Source organism: Monopterus albus, unplaced genomic scaffold (assembly GCF_001952655.1).
Source record: "Monopterus albus unplaced genomic scaffold, M_albus_1.0 scaffold16.1, whole genome shotgun sequence".
In the NCBI taxonomy this organism is placed as follows: Eukaryota; Metazoa; Chordata; class Actinopteri; order Synbranchiformes; family Synbranchidae; genus Monopterus; species Monopterus albus.
The window spans coordinates 5,301,680-5,318,375 of NW_018127896.1; the positions used below are offsets into that span (position 1 = coordinate 5,301,680).

General features: G+C 39.5%; 1 protein-coding gene across 11 annotated transcripts in view; it reads left to right on the forward strand.

Moving 5' to 3' along the window:
- The window catches only part of LOC109955793 (interleukin-1 receptor accessory protein-like 1), a 263,673-nt gene that overhangs the window by 34,219 nt on the left and 212,758 nt on the right, over positions 1–16,696 (forward strand). The window contains exon 1 of one of the 11 annotated variants that reach the window (XM_020592282.1): positions 8,465–8,926. The exons of 9 other annotated variants lie outside the window; for them this stretch is intronic. Coding sequence is in view for 1 of the 2 variants with exons in the window: in XM_020592279.1 (XP_020447935.1) it covers positions 9,833–9,848 (16 nt within the window). In the remaining variant the exon portion in view is untranslated. Of the gene's footprint in view, positions 1–8,464; positions 8,927–9,802; positions 9,849–16,696 lie in introns of those variants that run through there. One more of the 11 variants, XM_020592279.1, reaches the window with a different exon arrangement.

The window sequence follows — 16,696 nt, forward strand, 5'->3', positions numbered from 1 at the left end:
ATATATATATGGCATTAACATCTCATCTATAGTATCTTATCTCATTGACATACTGGAACCCCAGTGTTCATTCTCGTACACTACTGTACAGTCAAAGCATTCACAAGTTAGCGAATTGTGGGGTGACTTTTATTGTGAAGCGGTCATGGGGAATGTTAGCATTGACAAGTCTGCTAATTGAAGATGTGGCTACAACAATAGCGTTGGGCTTTTTTCTTACTCAAATTTCCCCTCAGCTGATCTGCTTTAAATATCACAGGGAGTAACAAGGAGCAGCCTCAGTGAGTTGCCATAGTTTAAGGAGACAGGCTCTACATAACCAACTTCACTGTTCCCTGCTGGCATATGTGAAAACTACTTGTATCCTAAGAAGCATGGAATCAGATTGCAGTCTGTCCAGGCTGTAAACAGACACACCAGCTGCCCTTCTGCTGTATTTCTAGCTGCTGAGAGAGTGTTTGCTGTTACCACCAGTAACCATGGGTGCCACTAAATTAACCAAGAAATAAAATGTAAGGATTTTAACTCTGAACTCAGCCAAACTGACTAGATTGTATGAACTAATAAGATGCTTCCAAATATTAACTGCCCCATCACTGATGGTCTGCTTAAGTGGGCTTTATTTTATTACTTTGTTAGACTGGGGAGTTGCAGTCATGACATAGATCAGCATACAGGCTAATTGGTAAATCAAAAAAAATTAAAGCCAAACAATCTCAGTAGTAAGTCCATTATCAAGCTGTTTCAGTAGGCTGGCTGTGCTCTCTTTATTTATCAGTCCAGATAGTCTTGCAATCAAATGTCTTTGGACTAAATAAACGTACCTTTCCTCCTTCTGGATTTCTATACAGCATTGTGAGGATTTTGGCTCTGAAGAGTCACAGTGGGACAAAAATTTTCTAACAGTTTCTAAGAGCAGAATCATTTCACAGCAAGGCATTCCCAAAATAGATGGAGTAATGTACCAAACTCCATGCACTTAAGCCAGCACAAACAGTGGCTCTTACTCATCTCTGACAATCTCACTGGGGTGATATATGCCTTGCATAATATCTTAAATTGGATCATGCTATACCTCACATACTTGGATGAGTGCATGCCACTCCCCACGCTGAGTCCCACTGTACAGTAGCAAACGACGTGGTAAGATCAAGCTCTTGTGCCAGCTGTGTGGGTGGCATGATGCATTTTAGAGAACAGCACTTGAATGGTCATTTATTATTATTCTTTTCCTGTACCAACAAGACTTTTGTTTGTCACTCGGAACATTTTGATTTGATTTGATTTGATTTGATTTGATTTGTTCATTCAAGCATGTAAAACAGTTGATATGTCAACACATATAATTTCACACATATCCAACAATAATAATCCATTATCAATTTACTTATACCTAGTACATGCTTGAACGGAGTAGGAAGAAGTCAGACTTATCTAGTCCTACCCCATGACATCATTTTACAACTTTTAAATCCTAAGCAATATCTCTAGATAAATAGAGATTGCCCATCTTTAGTGCCCCCAAATTTTCTGCATTCAGCATTCGACTTGTAGCTCATTCCTTCCTTGTCAGTATTAAAGAATATTTCTTGTTTTATCTTGAGGTGCCCATTTCAAATATGATCTAAAGTTTGACATCAAGCACACATGGACCACCTGGGTCTCTTTCCATTAATTAAGTGAAGCGTGATATCCATATGAAGGCAGGGGGCCTTTTTTGGTTCAGCATACTGAATATCTTGGTCTTGATCAAAGTGCAAGGCCTTAATCGCCTGGTTACCACTACAAAGCCAAACAGTGCTCACCGGGAATTACTTATTATTCATATTATTCAATTACTCTCTAAACAACATTTTAGGAAAACATGCCAGACACTGTAGATAGATCGGATCTGGTACATTCACATTCCATTGAACACGTAAATGCCAGAATAAACAGGCTCTGAAACTTATGACCCATATAGCAGAAGCAATAATGTGATGCCCTTTATCTAGTTTATTTAGCATCATGCAGTCTTAATTGTTCTTTTCTTGTATTTGTTTTAAGAATTTTCTAGAAATGAGGTGAGCTCCAGTGGACAAAAAAAGGAAAGATTCAGTCTTTCTTTGAGTAAAAATAAGATATTCCCAATATCATGTGACTTTCTGTATCTCAAGGGTATTTAATTTGTATTACACTGAATTAACCTTAGCTAGGAAACTGCAGTAAACAGGCATGTCAGAAAACCTGAATTTCTCTGATCATTAGATCGTTTTATGGTTTTTGACATTACAAAAGAAACAATACTACTTTTACAAGGTGAACTTGTGATAGCAAAATAATCAATAACATGGAAAAATCTGTCCCCTATCATAGTGATTTGATTTCACATAATTATACTCTCAAATAAATAGTAAGCTTCTAATGATGATATGATGATACAATAAATAACAGAACTGGAAAAAAAATTCTAATTTATAATGATATAATGATTTATAATTTGTAATTTGTAACTTTATAAATGATTTTTTATTAGGAAATATTGTAACTTTGTATCGTGTCTCATATATAAATAAGCTATTTTTGAGGAACTGCATTTTCAGAGGGCCCAGAAGTCTGAGCTTCACTCCTGGCTACATGTGTGCAGAATTAAACATTTCATCAAGCTGCACGAATTCCTGGAATAAAGATGTTAAGCACATATCTCCACATGTCTCCCTCCCGGGTGGGTATGTATGTAGGGCCTAATCTTCTTCTTGAGCTACATCATCAAAATACATTGTATATTTAACTTCTTTGCATGAACAAATTTTTCAATTTCTTTTTTTTTTTTTTTTTTTTTTTTTTACAGTGGCCCTAATTTACCAAATATGGCACCGTCTTTAAAGCCTTTTCTAAGGTTAACAGGTCACTCACCCTCCTTGCACCTTCTGGTCTACCCTTTTACAGCTTGTATGTTTCTAGAGAAAGTAAAAAACTGTAGAGCGCTTCAAACACTCACAGTCAAAGACCATACTTTCATCATTTCCCAGTTAAGCACAGCAGCTTTCTCTCAACATACTTTTATCTTTTATGTCATCATGCAGAGACTGTGCTTCAGGTGGGTGGGGTATGGGTAGTGGGTGGGGGCCCAGTGGGGCTCTGCCGACAGTACAGTTTGTTTTCCTCTGTTTGAACCATGATGCAAAAGACTTATTTGCTCTCATTTCTAGAAATGGTTTCAGTGTGGATAACATTAAAACGGTGAGATCTCTGCAGCAAACATTTGGAGATGATTTAGGGTTGACTGCCCATATTAATCCTGGAACTGACTGATAGCAACACAAAAGATATCCGAAGAAAGGAATGTGAAATTATCCTGTTGTTTCACATGGTGTCCTGCAGTTTTCCTAGTGTGCCCCAGCGGATTTTGTGCCCAATTCTTTGAACTGTAGATGAATATGATTCATAAACCAGTTTCTTCCAAGACGTGCTAATACCAGAGATGGAACGTTACTGAATGTAAGATGGAAGTGACGTACATCAAGCGGCTAACAAGTGATATTTTGGCTGGTGGAGCAACTGATAAGCACCGTTTGTCATTCCACAGATGTGGCAGGTCGTTAACTTCATGTCCATTTGTCCCTCTTTCACATTAGCCTTTACTTTTTATTCATTTATGACAAATGTAAAACATCTTGTCATAGTCCTCGTTATCAAATGCTACTTTTTATTTAGTTTCATTTCCATCCAGGGAAAAATTTTTGTTAATGGAATTAACACTGCTTGGGAAAATGATGATACCCATCATTTTCCAATATTCATGAAGAAACTATGAAGAAATGCAGAATGCATGCACAAAAGCTGTTATTGGCACATTTTATTGTGCTCAACTTTGCGTGCATGAATAATGCCTATTGCCATCGATTACTTTATACCAGTAAAATTGCTTTTGTGTTTTTATACAGACTGTATTATTTCTCCTTCATATGATCTCAGAAGTTTACTTGAAAGAGGACAAAGCTTTACATTCTCAGGTATTTAGTGTGATTATTTGCTGCAATCATGTGAATTTTACCCCACATTTTCGTCTTCTGTTTAGTTTGGGCATGTGAGATGAGGCCATTTAGACGCACTTTAGAGGAAAAATGCATTTAGAGTAAATAGCGGCTCCCTGACAAGAATTACCACTTGTGCTGTCAGATGTAGGCCAGAAGGGCTATAAAAATATCTGCAGCCAGGCATACCTCTGCCAGAGTGTGCAACTATTTATTTTAGGAAAGCAAGTCGTCAGTTCAGTGACTTTTTCTTACTTACATAAGGCTGGAGAGAGTGCTGTTAGAGAGGAAAAAGAGGCCCAGGTGGGATATTATTGTACACCAATGAATATGCGTCTCTGTCAGTATTTTGATGGTGTTTGCTAACATGGCTCAGCATAACAGAGACAAACCCCAAACCATCATGGTCTTTCTGATGGTCAGAAAGCTCCTCAAAAGCCTGAACAAAACCAAAACTGTTCATATGAATGGCTCACTTCCTAGTCAAATGTACCATGTAGCATAAAACAAATGGACCACCACTGCTGACATGACACAGAAATTTCTACAGTCAGCAAAATCAATGCCCATCATGCACAAATTGTCTAGTCCCTCTTTGTTGGGTGCAGCAGGGGTCCATTGTGACTTTGCAACACCCAATGTGTTGCTTTCCCTCACATGCTGAAGAAGACGTGACACAGAGACTCAATGCATTGTGCTCGCCAATATTTCTTCAAACTGAGCAACAAACTGTGATGTGAATACTCTAGATTGCTGTTGCATCCAAGAACTCTGACTGATGAGAATCACTTATAGTTAGTGGTCTTAAAAATGTTTTTACATTATTGTTAGTCAGCATTATGTCTACAAAATTATCACATCTTGATCTAGTTAAAAACATCCCTTTTAAAATTTTAGGACAGAAAATTGATGCTCCTGCTCTGCACAAGTGCCCAAAATGCATTTAGACCTCAGCAGGAGCACTGTGGATTCTGTGTTTATCACATTCCAACTTGTATCACATTAAATCTTCTCCGAGGGCCTGAACTGAATTGGAGATGGGGTGAGTTATGCATCCACAGTGTGATGACATCAGCCTCAAAAAGTGCAGGCACATCTCAGCAGGAGAGGTTATGTCCTCCTGTTGTTGGGCTCTTATTCCCCTAATACATGTTTGCCACAATATAAACTGGGCAAGTTCAGCTCCTCATCTGTAACTAAAGCATGCACTTCAAAATAGCCCCCTTTTTTGTTCACAATTTTGTGTTGTCATTTTTTCAAGCTCGGGAACAAATTAAAACGTGCATTATTGGTTTAATAAGAAGGGTCATGCTTTGTTAATCTGTCTGATACACTGTAATAACTTTGTCAGGTTGAAATGTTTTCTGTTCAGTCCTGGTTGGTACTTTGTGTTTGGAAGGCAGTAATTGGAGAAGAGCTTTGAGGCTTCCTCCAGTGACCTCATTACCCCAATTAAATCTGTAGCCTTCTCTGAAAACAGTCCATCTCACAAAGTGATGTCTGATTATTACTCCCAGTCCAAAAGAGGTTGAGATGTGCAGCTGAGGAAGCAGGGACATATGGTTGTGGCCTTGCAGTTTGGATTTTCATTTCATTTAACTGAAAAGAAAGTTATTACATTAGAAATAATTCTTGAAAAGTCACATAGAATAGAAATGTTTAGGTATTGTTTGAATTTTTATACAATACTTTTTAATCTGTGATCACTGTACTTACAATTTATATTATGTGTATATACAGTACATATGTACAGGGAGAGCACAATCACACACAACATATTTACATAAGTACCAGCTGCAGTTTGCCCTTGTAACCTTTTTTACTTCAAGATCTGACTGGGATTCTGATTGTTGTTGTTGCAGCAGCAGATGCTTTTGTATTGTTTTTTTCCCCAACAGCTTGTACTGAAAGTGGAAGTCGAGCAGACAGTGTTTTTACCATAACGTTGTGAAGAGTTTCATTCCAAAATGCTACATCTCCGTTCATAGAAAACAAGCCTAACCTCAGTGGTTCAAGTGAATGTTCCAAAGCTTGACAGTTTTTGTTTACTTTTTTTTAAGTTTCATGAACTAAATTTCACCTTCATGTAGTTAATTCTTTTGTAAGAACATGACATGTTTTACACAACTACATCAGTAGATCTGTTATTTTTCCTGGGAACAATGTGAAGCTTCATAGACTTGTCAAGTGGAAAAGCTTTCCTCATTTATCAGGGTGTAGGAGTGTTAGAAAATACGTAGCTTTGATTTCAAGTTAAAGTACAAAATTTGGTTTTGAGAGTCATGTTAAAAAACCTTATTCTATACAGGAGCATTATTATATAATTCAAAATGTATAATAAAGTTAAAAGATTTTTTTATTGTATAGCACAGATGTATAAAACATAAGATCATAAATATTGAACGCTACATCACATCAATATATTTATTGTAACACTGCTCTTCCAGGCCGTCACCCAGATCCTCATACCAGCAGGACAAATGTAGCAAACAATCAGCCCTCACTAGACATTTGTCCTCAAAGTTTCACACTAAGCGTTGAGCGTTGTCAATTGAGTTGAGGCCATTTGCGGACGACAACCGCAGATAGAAGGCGGAATCAATGCAGTGTTTGTCCACTTCTTCGCTCATTAAGGAACCTCTATTCACGTCAGGGTCTGTATATGAGAAAGAAAGCTCACAAGTGCACATTTTCAGTTCAAGGAGGGTGGTTTTTCTTCTCAAAGCCCTCCTCTCATCGAAATTCACCTCACACAAATGCCATGCCAGAGGCTAAAGTCTTGACAGGGGTAGCCCAGTGAGGGGGAAATCAAACAAGCCCCTTTCTTACAGCCTTGCTGGCCACCAGGGAGGCTCGTTTACCTATAAGTCCTTAATGGTAAATGGTCTTAAACTTGTATAGCACCTTTCTATGCTTTTACAGCACACTCAAAGCGCTTTCACACATTATTTAGCCATTCACCCATTCGCACTCCCAAGCACTCATGCATTCACACACTGGTGACATCACCGGGAGCAACTGGGGGTTTAGTGTCTTGCTCAAGGACACTTCGACATGTTGACTGGACAAGCCGGGAATCGAACCGCTAATCCTCCGGTTAGGAAACGACCCGCTCTACCTACCTTCTGAGCCACAGCCGCCCCCTTAATCTGTATCACACCTTTGTAGTTCAGAATGAAAGCAAGGCAGCTTTACTGTCCAATCGTCATCTTTAGTGAGTCAGGTTTTTGTATCTCACCTGTACATCCTTTGTTACTCATAAATATTGGTAATGGACCATAGCACTGGGTCCATTTTCTGAAAGGGGTCTGGTTGGTTGCGTTCTTTTAGTACTTTCAGAATATTCCTCAATACTGGTCTTAATTTTCTACAACACATTTTGATACAGGAAGAAGGGGTAATGTGACAAGTGTATAATGGGAAAGGGGTGTCCATGTAATTATATATGTTGTCATTATGAATTATTTGATTACACATTATTAAGTTCATTTATTATACAGTATATCTGAGGTGGTATAGTAATACTTTTTTCATAACAAATTCCATTTTATATTCATCAAAATAAATAATATACACCTACAGCATATACCAGCATGACCTATGTGACCTTTTACAGATGCTCATTTAAATTTTAGCCTGCTGTCATAAATTTTGCTTCTTTGATGCAGTAATAACAAGGAACTCCAGGGGCTGAACCCTTAGAAGGGGCTAAGAAGAATATTTTACAGTGCGTTTCAGACCTGTTATTTCCATTGGGAGGCGGTGGGTCTGTCCTCAAACTGAAGCTACACTGCATTGCCTGTTGGTCTTTGCACTCTATTCAGCGTTCTGTTAACTAATAGATATAATTCCCACATTGCGAATTGATTTCTCTGAATAGGGGCATGATGAGAATGAGTTTCGTCATGTGTGCTAGTTGGGAAGGATCGCGCAGGGCTAGGGGGCTACACGATGAAGACTCCAGAGGAACGCAGGTCTGACAGAGGGCATCCACACTGCTACCACTGTCAAGTCGGACAGAATAAGGAAACAATGCCTCTGTTTGTTTTTTTTTCAAAATAAAAGCCCACAGGCGGAAGGTGGCCCTACATTTCTGTATTGAGAATAGCTCCAAATACCAAAGAGTAGATAAGGAATCAGTTAAAATGTAAACTGTGAGAAGTGGGATTTGGCAAGAAAATTCACCTACACCAATGTACTGCAGTTGTTACAACTGTGTTATGTCACAGTTATGTTGATGCTGCAGTTTTCAGGCTATAACTTCATTGCATATTTCAAATCAAACCATATCACGAACATTATGAACACTGTTGCACACGCTACTTTTTTGATTTAAACACTGATGGCAAATCCCATCATGTCCTGTGCTAACTTGGTTAACTTATGCGCGCTTGACGCACCTCGCCTTGATACAGCGGCACTCCGAGGGAGGGGGGAGTGAGTGAGAGACACGGCATCCGATGTGTCTTTTTCTTCATAGCACTTGGGAAATTTGCGCTGTTGTGGTCCTGCTTAAAACAGCGCTCACCTGGCGGAGTTGTATGGCTGTGCAGCAGAGCACCTGGATAATCCGACTAATTGCCTTCTGTGATATTGCCCTTCACTGATTGTTTCGATCATTCCCTAATCACTGTCATGGTTTTCTTCGTTGTGTTCTTTCCTGCTGTTTGAAAGTGACTGGCTGCAGGTGTTTTTGTAATCGGAGTCGCGTCAGTCAAGGCTGGCAGTATGTGTTTTTGGAGCAGACTCTGCATTTTTGGAGTAGTGGACTCTATCACAGCTGGGATTCCTTGCTTTTAAACGTTACTGCTTTACTCTGTAGACCAGAAAAGATTCTGATACACAGTGATGGTGTGGGGCTATCAGAACTGACAGCAGAGTGTACGCTATCATTTGGAAACCGCTTGTGGGTAAGTGCAGTTAATTTTTTCATCTTTACGTTTCCAAGGTTGATTAATTGCTTATAGTGTTTGTCTGTGGACGTGTTGAAACGGATTTTTTCGGCTCGCACGATTAACTGGGATGACGCGGACATATCATATACACAAAACTGCATCACACACATAACGACGCGCTTTAACAAACGGATCCACGATTTCCTAATATGCAGCACTTAAATGCGCATTTAGAACGAACATGTTTCCACTCAGTTAGACATGAAGCCCAGTCGCGCTTTTTGCTTTAGTTGAGGACGGAGCCTCCTCAGCGGAACTGTTCACGGCTGCAGTGGAAGTGCACTGCTGAAGTCCAATGGATTCTGTGTTTAAGCCTAATTATCCAAGTAGAGCCATTACAGTAATGATACGAGCTGTTACTTTTACGCATCATTTTGTTCTCGACGTTAATTGTGTAACACTGTGACCATTTGCATCTCGCTCCGGTGCGTCAGCAGTGTGCCCTGTTGAAGTGCGTGACTGTGTGCGTGTGTGGTTGGGTGTATGCGAATTTATGCACATGTACACATCGCTCTCTGCGTGCACCCCCAATGCGCGCGCGTGTGTGTAAGAGGAGGGAGGGACGTGAGATGGACCCGGTCTTAGTTATCTCATATTTTTTCTGTTGACTATTTGGTGAGTCAGCTCTGTGTGCTCCTCCTCAGTATTTGCTAGAATTTCCTCTCGTCTCCCCTGCTTCCTTTCCCTGCTTGGATGGATGATGACTTATGATTGTCCATATGGATGTTGGAGCTCCACTCTGGCTCTGACCAGACACAGCTTTGCCAGTTAAGCACGTTTGTCAATCAGGAAGTGATAATGATGTAAAGTTAAAACGGATGCTTAAAAAAATCATTTCCCTACCTTTTTCTGCTACAACAGATGAGAATTTCAGAAGGTACTGTAGCCATTTCATAATCTTATCAATCAGCAAGTCCTGTAGAGTTTTTCTTGTCTTCTTGTAAATCTGCCACACAAAACATAACCCCTAAAGCCAAGGTTTACAGGGAGCATAAGCCTTATTCTCAAATTACGTCATTCATCACATGTGATTTTCCAATTGTGTTGGATGTAACATTTGCTCCCCATTTCAACTGCTTCAAATTCTACTTGCATCATGCTTTGCGCTAAATCTTTCTGCTCTGATTTCTTCTTGACACTTTGTGATTTAGGTGATATCTTGGTTCATGATTTTATTTTAATGCCATCTTTATTCAGCTCCAACATCTGGGGTTAATATTTGCCAAAGGAACAACCAGCAGTACATGAATTAATTGGTAAGCAGCAGTGGCTGGCCACTTAACGGAAGCCCTGCAGCTACATATTGAGCTGAGTCAAGTGCTCTCACACAGAAATTGATTTAGACAGATTACAGTGGCTTCACAAAGTATTCAGGCCCCTTCACTTTTTGTACACTTTGTATTGTACTGTAGATTTAATTTTAGGTAGCTCAAATTGCCAGTTTCCTCACTAATCTACACTCAGTAACCCACGACAAAGTGAAAAGATATTTTCAGATTTTTTTTTTATTTGGCAGCAGTTACAGATTTGAGTCTTCATGGGTAAGTCTCCAGAGGCTTTGCACACCTGGATTTGGACAGTTTATCCCATTCCTCTGGGCAGATCCTAAAATCCTCTGTCAGATTGAGTGGTCAGTGTTGGTGAACCATTGTGTTCAGGCCTCCCCACAAAACATCTGTGGGGCTTAAGTCTGGGCTTTGGCTGCATCACTCAAGGACAGCCTTGCCTTGTCTTGGCAGTATGCTTTGCATCGCTGTCATGCTGAAAGGTGAACTGTCTCCCCAGTCTCAGGTTGTGTGCACTCTGGAGCAGGTTTTCTTTGAGAACCTTGTTGTATTTGCTGCACTCATCCTACCCTCAATTCTGACCAGTCTCCCTGTCCCTGATGCCAAGAAGCATCTACTCTACTCTTCATAGCATGATGCTGCCACCACCCTGCTTCAGGGATGTATTAGTCAGACATAAGGTCTGGAGTTCTGCCCAAGGAGAATCAGAATAAATGTCCTGATGATCTAAGTCCTTTAAATGGAGTATGGCAAACACCAAGTAGGCTGTCATCTGCCTTTGACTCAAAGTAGCTTTCATCAAGCCCTTTTACCTTTAAGACCTGATTGATGAAGAGCTGCCGACATGGTCGTCCCTCCAGCAGGTTCTCCCCTCTCTGCAGAGAACCTCTGTAGTTCTTTTAGAGGGACCGTAGTGTTTTTCGCCACCTCCTTGACTGAGGCCTAACTTACCATTTACTCAGTTTGGCCAGATGGCCAACTTTAAGAAGAGTCCTGGCCATTTCAGATTTCTTTCTTTACAATGATTGAGGCCACTGTGCTCCCGGGAACACTCAAAGCTTTACAAATGGTTTTATACCTTTGCTTTGATCTAACAGTTTGATCACCAAGGTCTACAGAGTTCACTGGACATCACAACTTTGCTTTTGCCTTGACATGCAGTGGAACCCTATAGTATACACAGACGTGTGCCTTCCTAAACTATGTCCAGTTAATTCAGTTTGACACAGGTGGACTCTGATCAAGTTCGAGATACATATCAAGGATAATTAAAGGAATGGGGACGTAACTGACCACAATTTGCAGTGCCACAGTGAAGGGTCAGATTTTGTAGTTGAGAGTTTGCAGTTTGTGTTTGTTTATATTTATTTTTTAAATTAGCTACAGCATGTCATTCAGCACTGACACTTTTTAAATTCTGGTCAACTTTTCAACATTGAATTCCTCCTCTGCTCTCTGAATTAAGTATAGGTTTAAAGGGCATGTTAATGCACTATTGAAGTTGTTTCTTAACATACACTGGCTGAATTTCCACATAGGCTAAATACTTTATTTTAATATTTGCATGGATTGGCTATTGGATCTCCAGTACAATGAGATACTTATTTCCTGAAATGTCAATGTCAGCCATAGAAAATGATTAGCTATTGTTTTGCCCATAATAATTGACATTTAATCTTATCTTCCTAATTGCAAACCAAACCCCACCCATCTGAAACAAATGACAAGTTTTGCAAATTAGCACTTTAACCCATTGAGTTCAAAGTGCTTTCTCTGATAGATAGAATGATCTGAAGGCATCACAAGCTTTTTCCTGCCCCATCTTGATTGATACCTAATTTTCAAGGAGCTGTCAGTAAGGCCTATTAGCCTTAGCTTTGCTATTGATATAAACCATCAAAGGCTCTCAAATGAAAGAGTTCATTAATGTGGTGGGAAATAAGGGTTGCCTTGCTGTGGAATATTGGCTCTGTGTTCAGAGTGATTGGAGCAATTGATGAGGATTTGTGAGAGTGAATGTTGGAGAGGAAGTTGAGAGAGCGCCACCTCAACCATGGCAAATAACATTAGTAAGACTCAGAGGGAAACAAATACTGAGAGATGATCCAGCTTGTGTGTTTCTGTATGTGTGTGGCTATGTGCATGTGTGGAAATATAAATGTACTTCAGCTTGATATTACTGTAGAGTCTTACTGGCTGTTGTGAAATCTGAGTTTTAGAAGCTGTGGACAACATTCACAGCAGATGTATTCTCGGTTACATCTTCTTCTGAAAATCCAATTCTCATGAAGATGAGATGCCCCTTTCACCATTCCTTGTTCCATTTTCCATAATGGTCTCTAGGCATCGATCTGATTTCGAGCTATTTCTTTTTGTTGCAGCCATCATGCCATAAATTGACAAGTATGTCAGGTAAATTGAAATATGTCAAGGCACGTTGCCTCGCCTGTTGAAAGAAGAATCACGACAACCAAGGGTGAATACCAAATTTTCTATCATTTTCTGGCTTCAGTTAAAAGTATTTTCATTGTTTTAGCTTAGATTGGGTGCCAGACCATCTTTCATTTGTGAACACCTATAAAATAAACAAAGTCTAATCCTGACCCTTATCAGAGGTCATAGGTTGCTACAGCCAAGTAGTTTTCTCCTCTTTTCAGATTGTTACATTTGAATAATGTTATAGAGAGGGGTGACAGTGGTGTGGTGTGCAGAGCAGTCATCTCCCAACCGGAAGGTTATGGGTTTGAACCTCGGTGCCTATATAGTCCACATGTTGAAGTGTCCTTAGGCAAGACACTGAACCCCTCCAAGTTGCCTGTGATGACGGAATGTATGCACGCAGCGGCCCAGGGCCCTCGGCTCCAAACAAAATTTTGTTGTACGTGTCACAATGACAATAAAATAAAGCTTCTTTTTCTAGAGGGCTGAAGGGGTAAAACGCAGTAGTATCTCAAACAAAAAAATAATTTTGTTCAGAATTTCTTTTTATCATCTTATTATCTAGAACTACTGTATTATAGAATAAAGCAAGTTCTGTGGACAAACAAGGTGAACCATTTTATATGTTTAGAATCAGAATAGCACCACTTTTTTAACTTGTAGAATCATTATTTGTATTGTATGATTCAGTGGTAGATGATTCTTGGGACTTTTCATATCTTAACCGGTGGTGAGTTGATTTTCATTATCAAGTTGCAATTAATCTCTGGATTGCAGGCTTAATATATGTTTTGATGATCATGCCCACGGTCACCAGTACAGTTGTAAATTCAGTGCAGTGATTTGGGAAATAATGCTGGCTGGGTCATGGCAGCTCTCCCTTGAATATATTGTGTACAGTGCCTTGCGAAAGTATTCGGCCCCCTTTAACTTTGCGAACTTTTGCCACATTTCAGGCTTCAAACATAAAGATATAAAACTGTAATTTTTTGTGAAGAATCAACAACAAGTGGGACACAATCATGAAGTGGAACAAAATTTATTGGATATCAAGTTCTGTGGACAAACAAGGTGAACCATTTTATATGTTTAGAATCAGAATAGCACCACTTTTTTAACTTGTAGAATCATTATTTGTATTGTATGATTCAGTGGTAGATGATTCTTGGGACTTTTCATATCTTAACCGGTGGTGAGTTGATTTTCATTATCAAGTTGCAATTAATCTCTGGATTGCAGGCTTAATATATGTTTTGATGATCATGCCCACGGTCACCAGTACAGTTGTAAATTCAGTGCAGTGATTTGGGAAATAATGCTGGTTGGGTCATGGCAGCTCTCCCTTGAATATACTGTGTATTATGGTATTAGACCATTGTGGCAAATGTTGCAGTTTAATGAGCAGGTCTTCTTTCTGGTGTTGTTGGATGTTGTATATGATTTTTAGTGTGACAGTTCACTTTGATTTGTGACATTTAATTTTAACTGTCTGGTTATTTCACCCTTTAAATGGTTACTCTACAGATTATCCATAAAATGTTTTATATTACTAGATATTGATATCAGAAAATAAGATGACATACTCTGATAAAGGTTTACATATATCACCCAGCTCAAAGTTATAGTCTGCTGTTTACAGTATGGTACAGGAACCTGATACCACAAACCTTGTAATCTCCTGTCTCAGAGACTCCAGGAGGCTTCACCCATGACAGAGGTGACAAACGGAACCCAGTGTCCCCTACAGAAAACAAAGTGACCACGATTACTCGCTGATTGGCAGGCAGCCTGTATGGAAAAGTAAAAGGCTTTCAACATTGGCCGCCCATTCAATCTGTTGCTCTGGGTGAACCCTACTCTACTATTATTCAGCTGAGAGGTATCAAAACAGTGGTCATCTTTGCAAAACATTTTCATGAGTCATTTGTTTGTTAGACCTTGATCCGAGTGCCAACATATATGGATGTGAACTGAGCTGAGTGTGTGCTGCTGTTATATTTTATTAAATTTCTGTATGTAATGGAAGTGCTATGTGAACATAGCAATGCTTAATACCACAATGAAAAAGTGATAAAGGCATCATTTACTTCCTTTCTTTAAATTGCTCTTCAAAAATATATACATTGTTCTCTCTGTGTGTGTGTGTTAGATGGGATCAAAGCATAAAGTTGACCAGAATCAAATGCAGTTTGAAAGCATTTCTTTTCACATTTGTTACAGCAGAAAATAGAAGGACTTGGGGTCAGCTGCAGTGTAACATACCCTGGAGCTTTAATGTTTTGCTGGCTAATTGTAACAGCAAAAAACAAAGAAAGAGGCAATGAAATACTTGTGTTGCACCTACTGATGAAACAGCCATTTGAGACATGATCAGTTACAACCATACAGTATTTTTCTTTGCTAGGGCCAAGTGACGTTTAAAATGAATGCTTTTTAATCAGCGGTAGAATGAGTAGCACATTGCTATAAGCAAGAGGATGGAATCAACATTTACATCTTTTCTTTTCAGCCCCACTGTCATTGTGCCATGTCTGGAGGTGATCCTCTGAGGCCTATCCAGCCTAGAAAGATGAAGTTGATGCGTTTTAGATAGCTTTTAGAGAGATGTGGACAGAGGATGGAAATTACATGCCAGCAGAAGCAAAATGAGCAATTTTTCCTCCCATTTCCCCACCTCTCTTCATGGATTGTGTGCTTACTCATTCACAAAGGTTTTGTTGTGACATTCCATACATTGTTGTGGGGGGAAAAGCAAAATGCCAGTTGGCAGCAAAAAACAGACCCAGGCTACATTATTGTGCAAACTCATGTATATGCAGGGTAACTGCATAGCAAAAGAGACACAATTCTTTAATGTTATCAAAACACAACCATAACTACTGATTCACATTTTGGCTGGTGTTGAGATAGTCAGGGAATTTAGTAGAGCCTTTTACAAGCTCATTTAGGATGGTGTGCTTGCAAGGGCTTTAAAGTATTCACTGAAAGAAAATGTACAGACCGTTATACTGTATACAACATCTGCTTGCGTGGAAAACATGGACACATCCTATTTGCATACAGTATATGAATGCATATGTGGGCACCCCAAGTCTCACCAAATTGCACCAAATTCTCTCCTTTGAGCCAAACAGGAACTTAAATAGAACAACCGTGTCAAGGGATTAATAGTGAGGGAAATCAAGGAATGCTTCATTAGCAGTTCTTCATTTGTCATTAGCCACGACACATTAGACCTGGGGAAGCATACAGTATTGTAGTATTTACAGCTAATATTACACTTATTGAGCCATCCTCCACAAAATAAGCCTATTGGACATGAGAACAGTTCAGAGAGAAGCCTGTGTTTGAAATGACTCCCTGTTTGCTACCATATTTACTTTCTGCCATTTTTTTACCTGTAAAATAAATGCATTACCCTAAAATGGAACAGTAACATGTACATGACTTTTAGCTAAAATACCTTATTGCAGTTCTAAACCTTGGCTAGATGTGTAAATCAACAGAATGGCAGGTATAGCAACAGAGGTGTATGGTATGTGGTATAAAATGCACTGTGTCAGCTTTGAAATTTAAAACCAACTTCAAAAAGTATATGTAGTTTGACCCAGTTCAGCTGCATGAAAGGCTGAATGCCCTGGGCCAAGGCATCACCTATATATTCAAACATAACAATTGCAATAATAATACAATCCCCAGTTTTGCTAAAGATAGAAATAATTATATGCTGCTAGGACATACTTTGCATTACAGCTGAGGGGGTGACTTGTGTCCCTATTTTTCTCAGAGTGCTGGACCAGACCCACAGAGACCAGCTCTCAACAGGGTTCTTGATTTATGGGCCACTTTACAAGAAAGGCCTGGGGACCCAGCACTCCTAGCTGCAGACTCTGATATTGAATCTCGACTGCCCAGCATGGAGATGTGTGTTGTCCGTTACTGTGTGAAAGCATATTTGCATTGTGCTGCCAAGCTCTCAGTGGTAACTACAGTCTGCCAC